Source organism: Pantherophis guttatus, chromosome 4 (assembly GCF_059756535.1).
Source record: "Pantherophis guttatus breed Tessera chromosome 4, ASM5975653v1, whole genome shotgun sequence".
NCBI lineage: Eukaryota > Metazoa > Chordata > Lepidosauria > Squamata > Colubridae > Pantherophis > Pantherophis guttatus.
The window spans coordinates 18987491-18998903 of NC_142066.1; the positions used below are offsets into that span (position 1 = coordinate 18987491).

The window sequence follows — 11413 nt, forward strand, 5'->3', positions numbered from 1 at the left end:
GATGCTTGGCAACTAGTTCATATTTATGACCATTGCTATGCCCCAAGGTCATGTTTATCACCTTTTTACAACCTTCTGACAAGCAAAGTAAATGGGGCAGCCAGATTCACTTAACAACTGCATTACTAACCTATCAACTGCAGTGATTAAGAACTATGACAAGAAAAGCCATAAAATGAGGCAAAACTCACTTAACAAATGTCTCACTTACCAGCAGAAATTTTGGGCTCAGTTGTGGTAGTAAGTCAAGGGCTAACTGTACTAATGATCTTACTTCAGCTTTCTTTGCTCTACAGACTTTTAGAGGTTGTAGATTACTCACAATTATTTTTTTATCCATCATTATAAATAGGAATGGTCAGTTCCTCAATAAAGCAGTTGCTAAACAACAACTATATCATTCATAATATACCATTCATTGTTTCTTGCTTTTCAGTAACTCCCTCTTATTGTTCAGTTGAGGTCTCAGAAGAATAATAAAACATTTGGGAAAACAGATGCAGCCCAATAACCCTGCACTGGAAGATAATATGGAAAAGATCTCCACAGCCACCATGTATTTTCCCTTGGTGCTAAGATATGTTGGAAAGAATGACAGCCACACACTACAAAAACACAACAGGCTGAAGAAGATAAATTTGGTCTCATTAAAACTGTTTGGTAAATTCCGGGATAGAAAAGCCACACTGAAACCAACAACAGCAAGGAAAAGAAGGTAGAGTAACACACAATAAAGCATGAGAGTAGAGCCTTCATTACATCCCAGGATGATTTCATCTGCCACTAAATTCATATCAGCATCTGGATATGGGGGTGAGGTTATAAGCCATACAGTACAGGCAAGGACTTGAATGAGGGAACAAGAAACAACAATGTAATTATCTAATCGTTTGCCCAGCCATCTCTTCATCTTGGATCCTGGCATTGAAGCCATGAAAACGATCACCACGATGATGGTTTTGGCCAATATACAAGAAATGGCTACTGAGAAGACAATCCCAAAAGCAGGTTGTTGGAAAAGGCAGGTGACCTTTTCAGGTTGCCCAATGAATAATAAACTGCAAAGGAATGAGAGCACAAGGGAGACAAGAAGAAGGTAGGTGATGTTCCGGTTGTTGGCCTTGACTATGGGAGTGTCCTGGTATTTGATGAAGATCCCAAGCACCACAGTGGCAATACAGGCAAAGACAATTGCAGTAGTGGCCAAACTGGTCCCTAATGGGTCTTCATAAGACAGGAAAGTGATATGTTTTGGAAGGCACAAGTCATGCTTGTTATTTGGATACTGTCCTTCTGGGCATGGTAAACAATCATCCATGTCTGCAAAAGAAAATTCTATTATTACAGTGTAGAAGATTCTGCATCAATGAAAACAAGGTTAATATTGACTGAAGAAAGTTTAGCAAAATGGTTAATGCATAATATTTCAATGGGCGGCTGCCTAAGAATTATTTTTATTATTTTATTTATTGAATTGCTACACTGTGCTTCTCACCTAAATGATTCTGGGCAAATTATAACAACATAATAAAATAAAAATAAATGAAATAAAAAATTTAAAACTATTGATTTAAAATTGTCTAAAGTTGTAAAGATGTTGGGAAACATTAAGAAATCAATTCTTTAACATAGTGAATGAAAGTGCATAGAATTGACTCAATTCAAACTGATTTTTATTTTTATCCCTTTCTGATTAATCTGAATTTTCAAACTGATGCCAAATTGGATCTATGTATTTTTGCAATTGTTATGATACATCATAAATTTCAGCAGATTAAATTGTGTTTACACCCATAGATATGGGAAAAGTAGATGTATGCAAATGAGAATGCATATATGATTAGAAAGAGCGAATATCCAAACTAATAATTGGATTGAGTGTAGCAATACATCAACCTTAATTCTCATAGCCTGTTCTTTCTCATAGGTTCTTGACCTGGTTTTATTACCATCTACATCTGTTTTATGGCTTAGAGTACAAAGTTCCTTGTTTCTCAAATTCCTTGGAGGATATTAAGGAAGAAGACAGGAAGTTTTGTTTTATTTCACTCATCTAAACATTTTCCCCCTTATACAATTAGAACGCTTTCTCTTGAATACCGTTCCACCTTCATTTTCATGGACCAATTAATCCTTTAACGACAATATAACTTACCTTCATGATTTGTAATCCTTCCTTCTGGACATGGAATGCATTTGTAGCAACAATATGGCTTTCCTTCTATTTTGGCCCTACTAGAACCCGGATTACAATTATCATTACAGACAGAAATAGGTCTTTCCTGAAAGAAAGAGAAGATGTTTGAAGCTATTGCCATGCTATGATTGTTTAATTTTTGTTAATAAGACATACAAGCCATGAAGGAATTGCTGTTACTGAAACACAGATACAAAATGGCTGCTTTGCTGCTTTACAGTATATGCATTGCTTGAAGGCATGAGAGTGAGACTTTATAAAACAATGTCAGCTATAATGGTATTGGTCTTTGCAAATAGGGAATAAAACAGTATCACAGACTTTTCCACCTTACCCTTAATCTCCAAAATAGGTCCATCACTTTGTATAAGATATTCTCTTTTTAGAACTGAACGGAAGATATTACTAGTTTTGTGCAATAATATTTGGGGATTTATATTTACTTTGAAGTGTTGTTCATCATCTAATGTACTCTTTCTGGTTTAATTGTTTTAAAAAGAATGGAATGGAATTTTACTCAAGCAATAATTTATTACTTTTTTCTTTGCCAAATGTAGGGAGTTGCAAGTTCTCAAACACTGCAGACTTTTAGGAACTGTAATTTATTTTAATGATACTCTATGACTGAGTGACTGTTAATGTGTTAGAAACTTAGTTGAATTAATCTATCACAGTTAAAAGAATTTTTAAGGAGCTATGTGCCATTCATTAGACCAGCAAGATATTTCAATCAAATAGCTGTTCCCCTTCTCCAGAACTATTAACTGGAATTCAATTATCAGAAAATCATGGCATTTGCCAACAGGTTTGCAAAATTGCAGATTTCTTTTTTCAATACTTGGGGGTAGGTTTTGATCATGTTGGGATAGGAAGATCCACAGGACTATATTGATGAAAATGCACAGAGGAGTTCATCTTTTCTTCAAAGATAAGAAGATATGAAGCGGACATTATATACCTGCAACTCTTGAAGCTCCACATTTCTGTAGTTAAATTCTGAGGTACTATGAGCAAGAGTAACCATCTGAAGGATTTCCCAGTTAAAGATAGGTGCAAGTGATGCACAAGGTGAATTTTTGTAAACCCTCCTGGCCACTGCTGCTACTTCCTCTTCAACCAGTAAAATGTCCAAAGATGCACACTAGTCTCTAGGGGAATGTGTATCCCATTACAAGAACAAAGGTGAAAATGTTGCAAATTCAGAAGGCCCAAACGGACATGATACTCAGTCTTCCCAGGATTTAGCTAATGTCTATTGCATCCTATTCAAACCCAAACAACCTGTCAGGTTCCAAACAGAAAGAAATAAAAGGAGACAAACCTGGATGGCTGCTACCTTAGTTTAATCACTTCTTGGCACTCACTGACAATCACAGATGAAAATCTTGTTAGGGCTACTGCCCTGTGCTTCCCACCACCATTTATCCATTAGTTATCACCACCCAACCAATCATGCGCGCTGCTCCCTCCCATGTGACCCGGAAGTTGGCTTATGTTTAATTCTTGAGTATTTACAACCAGCATCTAAACAGTTAATCCCCTTATTATTTCTGGCTGGCCATGATGATGTCATTCCCCAGCTATTCCCTTCCATCAATCCTGTCAGTTCCTGAGAGGCTCGACGAAGCAGATGCTGGGCTGAAATGAGGTTTGTGTGTTCCTCCCCCCACGAATGGCAGCCTCATGCTGACAGCACACTGGAGCTGACACAGCCTCAAGCACATGGACATCTTCACCTGCACACCAAAGAGTTGATATCTACATTATGATATCATCATAAAGCAATATTAGTGCTTTCATGTAGAGGTTAAGCAGGACAGGTAAGAGTGTTGAGCCCTGAGACATCCCATTAATCTCATAAAGTCTGTAGGGGCAACCTCCTCCTGTCAATACTGATTGGGAGAAGTAAGATAGTTAAATTAACCCACTGTTTCCAAATCCTACAGAGTGCATACTGACAAAACTATTTAAGTGGAAGTGCAAGGAACTACTTTTTAAACATTCAAAATGGGGATTGAACTCTCTGCAAATTTATACAAAATATATACTGTACCTGATTAAATCTCAAGGGCCATGTAATGGAACCCTCCTTCATGTTGAATGTTTTGGAAGAGAAAGAATTTGGGTCCACCCATCCAACTTTGACTTTTGTAAATGTGTTATTTGAGTAAGTGATCCAGTTGAAAATATCAAATCCTGCATTGATATGCCCATTGTCATCAAAGGAAATATTTTCTCCAACGCTGTTTTTAAAGAAAGTATTTCTCAAAAATTTATGGAGCTAAATTGGGGAGAAGGTAGAGAGAAAATGAATTCATCTGTTGTCTCAAAAAAGAAAAAAAAAAGGAAAACCATTTCACATTAGTGTGGATATTACCTTCCATGGCTGTTCATGTAGTCCTTTTTGTCTCATCTCTTTCATCTTTGCTCTCTGTTTTGACTTGGATGAAGTTACTGCATGCAAAGCATGTGCCATAATGTAAACTGCATTGTAAATGCTGTAACTGTGGCCAGACATGCTTGTGTCAAACACGGTCCCAGGCAGAGTCTCCAGCTTTTCCTCCCCAGTGCAGATCTCCCCATCTCTCTCCTCTAGAGTGGAATTTGAGAAATCACAATTAAAAGCATCTTCCCAGAAGATCCTGATAAACCCATCCCTATTTTCTGAGAGAGGATTTCTTTCCTTCAGAAATTTCTGGAATCCTCTAGGATAGTTTGTGTGAACAGCAAATGATAAAGCCCCATGGAGGAAATGTAGATCCCAATCTCTGATAAAACCAGGAGATGCAAAATCCATCTGTGCTGTCATAATCCACACTCGACTCTCAAATGATACACCATAAAATTGTGCAAAAATGAACATTGACCTTAAGAAACTAATAGTATGTATTTCACCTTGTATAATAACAGTATTGGCAGTACTTCCTGTGACCATACGTGAAGTCTCAAACCATTTGATTGCTTTTTCAGCAATAAGACTTGAAAAAGATATTTGGGGTATTTTTTCTAAGAAGTCTACACAGATTCCCTTCTGAGAGTAGATGGGAAGTATATCCTGTACAAATAAATCTGCATTGTCACCATTTGTAGCAAGCACACCAATCCAGGTCCACTTGAAATGCAGGAGTAATTCAAGAATGCCCATATAGTGATGGGTCACATTTGGAAACATCTGGTGGAAGAAATCTTTGGTTTTGTCATTTATTACTGGAAAAGAGCCATAACTGATCTTAGGATAGAAATACATGGGAAAAGGTGAGACATCATGATAATCAGTATTATGATAGATTCAACTGAAAGAGAAGGCATTGGAACAAGGTTTTCTCTTCATTACTCTCTATGTTACATTTAGCTGAATTTTGTATATTTCTTATTGTAAAAGAGAGTAAAATATGCGTTCTCCAAAAATCTATCTTGAATACTCGAATGGCAAGAAATATTATGGTTTTCAAAGTCCTTCAAAAAATATTTTGGAGCATGTGAGTTCCTGGGATAAGAGTATGGATTGACTTACAGATGAGAAGATATGGAATGAGCTTATTTATTACCTCCTGACCCTTCACATTACAAACATAGATTAAACAATCATCAAGTCATTATAGGAAAAGAAGTCAGAAGCTTTCCATTTTCTAATAGCCAGGCCAGAGGTGGTTTTCACATAATTTTACCACCAGTTTGCACTTACCAAAAATGTGAGTATGCACACCCGCTTTCTTCACTCACACGGACACCTTCCATACATGCGTACGGCCTTCTGTGCATGCAGTTTGCTTATGCCCGTGGCTTAGAAAACATGGCTAAATAGAACAGCATAGCCCCGGGGCAGGTGGACGAGCCCACCCGCAGTTTGCCACTACCATTTCCACTACTTAGCCAGGCCCAAAATCATACTTAAATTTAAGGAAACTTGTCCTTCCTCATGGTCTTTTGACATGTACAACTAACCTGTGGAATTTTATAAGTGCTTAAGATGTTTGTCATGTAGAGACAAACTTGAGAATTAGGTCCCCCAATGACTCCCACAATGTTATTGTGAATATCACATTTGTAGTTGGGGATGAATTTGTCCTTTGTGGATAGAAGTTCCATCGAGGCAAGGTAGGTCCATTTTGCAAAAAAGTGGCTATTTAAAATGTGGAAGCCCAAACTGACATTAGGTAAGAGTTGGGTATTCTCACTGATTTCCTTCACAGCAAATACCAAGGCCAGGATGTGCTGGTAATTCTGAGTCATTAGCCTGTATCAAAAGAAAGAGTTTCAGGCTAGGTATATTTTTTTAGATGGTAACCCTTGTTCTACCTAGAAATAGTGCTGTGAAACTAAGACACTTCAAGTCAACTCCATGGAACTAAGGATAAATTTCCTAACACTGAGAGCAATCAACCAGTGGAATGGTTTTCCTTCTGCAGTTGTGGGTGCTCCATTGCTGAAAACACTCAAAAAGAGACTGAACAACCATTTATTTGGTTGGACTAGAAGAACTCCAAGGTACTTCCAACTCTATTATTCTCTGTTCTCTGTTCTAAGTTTTGGAAATTATAGTATTTTGACACACAAAGCAAGATTCCAAAAATATTACAATATAGCAATGTTCAGTTGTACATATCCATATTTAGTATTACACTCCTGCATGAAAACCTGCCTCATGGTTTCTTTGAGGACAAGCCATTTCCTTGATGGCTTTCACTTTTGCAATCTTTTGACATTAGAAATAGAGCAATCAACCTCATTTACTGTAGAAAAGTTATATGATGAAGGGCAGTATTGTGTTCTTGCACTTCAATTAGACTAAAAGATGTTACCACTTACCTTTCATAGTGCTATCATATCATCTCTCTCATAATCTACAGCTTTTATATTTTTATGCTTCAATTCAATTCATTGAATTTAATGAGTTTTGGTATCTGATCCTACCAATATGAGAACGAAATAGTTGACCCCACCCCCAATGATCCTATTTTCTACTTCTATATTCCTATAGATGGTTGTATCTCTAAGCATTGTGTAATCCCCTTCAGCAAAGTTCAAGAATTGAAAATCACCAAATGAGGACATAAACATAGACTTGACTTGCATCAATGGTTGAACACATTTCTTCTAACATTCTGTTTCCTTCCTCATCTGTGTCCCCAAATTTTAGATTTAAATAAAGATCACATAAATAATTGGGAAATGTTATCTAGTCAAAGATAACATACATTTTATTTGCAAATAAATTACTTACTTACTCAATTACTTACACAAGGTCATCAAAACTCTCCTCTGAAGGCTGCTTCTGAAAACTGATTGGACTCAAAAAAATGTAGATTTGAGAGAAAATGCCTGCAATGATAAAATCACCTGGCTGGTAATACTTGTGGAGAATAGGAAGAGGTTCACCAGCAGGACAATTAGCAATAGAAACCTTACTTGAAGCATGAGGAAGAGACACAATAACTATGATCATTGCCATGAATATGACCATTTCGATTGAGAGATTTCCTGCCTTGTTCCAAATTGTCTGCTCCGTCATTCAAATATGAAATGTTGGAAATCAAAAGACAACATTCATCTTCTCCAAGAATGTTGCTAGAACTCTGAAACATTGACCAACAATGATCATAGTGGTGAAATTCTACCTGTTTCTACTATCACTTCTGTATCAGCATTAGTATGATGCTGTTGCGTATGGATAACTGTTGAATTATCCTATTGTCCATAGGGAATATTTAAAGGCCTGAAAAAATAACATTAATTATGGTTATTTCATAATTGTAGTGGGATGGAGAAATAAATACCATGGAATTAGAATTATGAGATCTAAAATAAGTACAGATTTCATCATGTTTATGTTTCTCACAACTCAGCTGGCATCTTCCCAATGTTATTCATTGAAATAATAAGAGACAGGTCTGTACTGTAATTACCATATGAAGTTAAATCCAAAAAATGATTAATCAATAAAAAAGATTTTAAAAGATTTAAAAGTTCCATATCAGGGGTGAAATTCAGCAGGTTCTGACAGGTTCTAGAAAAATTTTGGGAAGTTCGGAGAACTGGCAAATACCACCTCTGGCTGGCCCCAGAGTGGTGTGGGAATGGGGATTTTGCAACATCCTTTGCCTGGAGTGGGGAGGGAATGAGGAGCCTGGATAGCTCAACAGACTAAGCACTGTAATTTAACACCAGCTGTCTGCAATTAAAGTAAGATCGAATCTCACCAGGCTCAAGGTTGACTCAGTCTTCCATCCTTTCTAAGGTAGGTAAATTGAGGACCCAGTTTGTAGGGGCAATAAGCTGACTTTGTATAAAAATATACAAAAGTATGAAGGCTATTGCTTAATGCACTGTAAGCCATCCTGAGTCTCCGGAGAAGGGCGGTATATAAATCAAATTTAAAAAAAAAATTAAAAAAATGAAGATTTTGCAGTATCCTTTCCCTGCCACGTCCACCAAGCTACGCACATCAAACCACACCATCCCTACCAAGCCACACCCACAGAACCAGTAGTAAAAAAAAGAATTGAATTTCACCACTGTTCCATGTGCAAGAAAGAAACACTTATTTATACTAATCTGTCCTTGTATGGTAACATTTAAACTTTGCCAATTCTAGTTTGGGCCAGTTTTCGATTCTGGAATATTTGAAACTCAGAGGGATATTAGAACCATACTGAAAACATAGTTGTCTCATTGATAATGTTGTCTCATGATCTATGCATTTGTAGTTAAATTCTTTGGAATGCAAATCATGCTCATTCTGGTAAAAGATTTATGTCTTTCAGAAAAGTAGGTGTACTTTTGAATTGCCATTTTTCTGCCTCCATATGCCAGCCATTCCTAAATTGTCCATTAAATGAGGGATAACATAATAATTTATCTTGATATAGTGGCCAGAGAAAAGGACTGAAATAGATAGATAGATGATAGATAGATAGATAGATAGATAGATAGATAGATAGATAGATAGATAGATAGATAGATGATAGATAGATAGATAGATAGATAGATAGATAGATAGATAGATAGATAGATAAGAAATGCTTGCAAGCTGACTTGCATTATGTAGATTTGTTGGAATTGAAGTTATTTTTCATTAGACCAAGACTTTGATACTGAAAATTTATGTCTCCAAAGAGCGAGAAAGTGGCCAAGAGGTGAAGATGCTTGCCTCCTGTTCAGAAGGTTGTGAATTTGACCCTAGGCAGTGGCAGAGTTTTCTATATCTTCAGTGAACTCTGTGTAGGCATCAGGAAGGGTATCTGGCTAGCTCAGCTCTACTCAGTCACTCCAACACAATGAGATGAAAGAGTCATAAAAAAAAAATATGTCTGCCTCAAATGAGCATTGAGTATTTTTCTGTAAATGATGTATGGAGACACTCATAAGTTTCTTGTATGAAAATTGGAGTTTGATGGGGAGTGATGTCTATATTTCCTTGATTTCTCCAGAACCTGTCAGAACCTGCTGAATTTCACCCCTGATATAGAACTTTTAAATCTTTTAAAATCTTTTTATTGATTAATCATTTTCAGGATTTAATTTCATAAGGGTAATTACAGTAAAGATCTGTCTCTTATTATTTCAATGAATAACATGGGGAAGATGCCAACTGAGTTGTGAGAAACAAACATGATGAAATCTGGACTTATTTTAGATCTCATAATTCCAAATTGGTATTTATTTCTCCATCCCACTACAATTATGAAATAATCATTATTAAGGTTATTTTTACAAGACTTTAAATATTCCCTATGGACAATAGGATAATTCAACAGTTATCCATACAAATGCTTTATGTCTGATACAGAAGTGATAGTAGAGACAGGTAGAATTTCACCACTGTGATCATTGTTGGTCAAGGATGCAGAGTTCTAGCAACATTCTTGGAGAAGATGAATGTTGCCTTTTGATTTCCAACATTCACATTTGAATGACGGAGCAGACAATTTGGAGCTAGGCAGAAAATCTCTCAGACAAAGTGGTGTTATTTGTGGTCCTGATCATAGTTACTGTGACTCTTCCTCATGCTTCAAGTAAGGTTTCTATTGCTAAGTGTTATGTTGGTGAACCTCTTTCTATTCTCCACAAGTATTACCAGCCAGGTGATTTCATCATTGCAGGCATTTTCTCTCAGATCTACATTTTTTTGAGTCCAATCAGTTTTCAGAAGCGGCCTTCAGAGGAGAGTTTTGATGACCATGTGTAAGTAGTTGAGTAAGTAAGCAGTTTATTTGCAAATAAAATTCATGTTATTTTTGACTAGATAATATTTCCCAATTACTTATGTGACTGTATATAAATCTACAATTTGGGGTTTGTGGTTAATGGTTTGTGTTCAACCATTTATGCAATTCAAGTCTATGTTTATGTCCCCATTTGGTGATTTTCAATTCTTGAACATTGCTGAAGGGGATTGAAAGATACTTAGAGATGCAACCATCTATAGGAATATAATACAAAGTAGAATCATTGTGGGGGGGATCAAATCTTTGATTCTCATAATGGTAGGATCAGCTGCAAAGCTTATTAAATTCAATGAATTCAATTGAAGCATAAAATTACAGATTATGAGAGAGATGATAGGACCATGAAAGGTAAGAGGATACATCTTTTAGTCTAATTGACATACAAGAACACCATAGTGCTCTTCATCATATAAGTTTTCTATCGTAAATGAGGTTGATTGCTCCACTTCTAATGTCAAAAGATTGCAAAAGTGAAAGCCATCAAGGAAACTATGACTCATGTTTTGATGCGGGAGCCCCATACTGTCTCTAAATATGGATATGTACAATAGAATAGAATAGAATAGAATAGAATAGAATAGAATAGAATAGAATAGAATAGAATAGAATAGAATAGAATAGAATAGAATAGAATAGAATTCTTTATTGGCCAAGTGTGATTGGACACACAAGGAATTTCTCTTGGTGCTTGGAATTTGTCCAGTCTCTTTTTGAAAGTCTTCAGCAATGGAACACCCGCAACTGCTAAGGAAAGCCATTCCACTGGTTGATTGCTCTCAGTGTTAGGAAATTTATCCTTAGTTCCATGGAGTTGACTTGAAGTGCCTTATTTTTAGTAGGTCAATTTTCATAGTGCTGTGTCTAGGTAGAATGAGTGTTACCATCTAAAAAAATATACCTAGCTTGAAACTCTTTCTTTTGATATAGGCTATTCACTCAGAATTACCAGCACATCCTGGCCTTGGTATTTGCTGTGAAGGAAATCAGT

The 11413-nt window shown here is 36.4% G+C and overlaps 1 protein-coding gene across 1 annotated transcript; it reads right to left on the reverse strand.

Moving 5' to 3' along the window:
• Positions 1 to 415: 415 nt before the first annotated feature.
• On the reverse strand, positions 416 to 7661 carry LOC132709364 (vomeronasal type-2 receptor 26-like). The gene is made up of 6 exons (XM_087893444.1): positions 7438 to 7661; positions 6143 to 6434; positions 4575 to 5426; positions 3156 to 3221; positions 2156 to 2282; positions 416 to 1320 (listed from the first exon to the last, which is right to left on the reverse strand). Exons 1-6 carry the CDS (start codon positions 7659 to 7661, stop codon positions 416 to 418), a joined length of 2466 nt encoding a protein of 821 aa, XP_087749570.1.
• Between the last annotated feature and the right edge of the window lie 3752 nt (positions 7662 to 11413).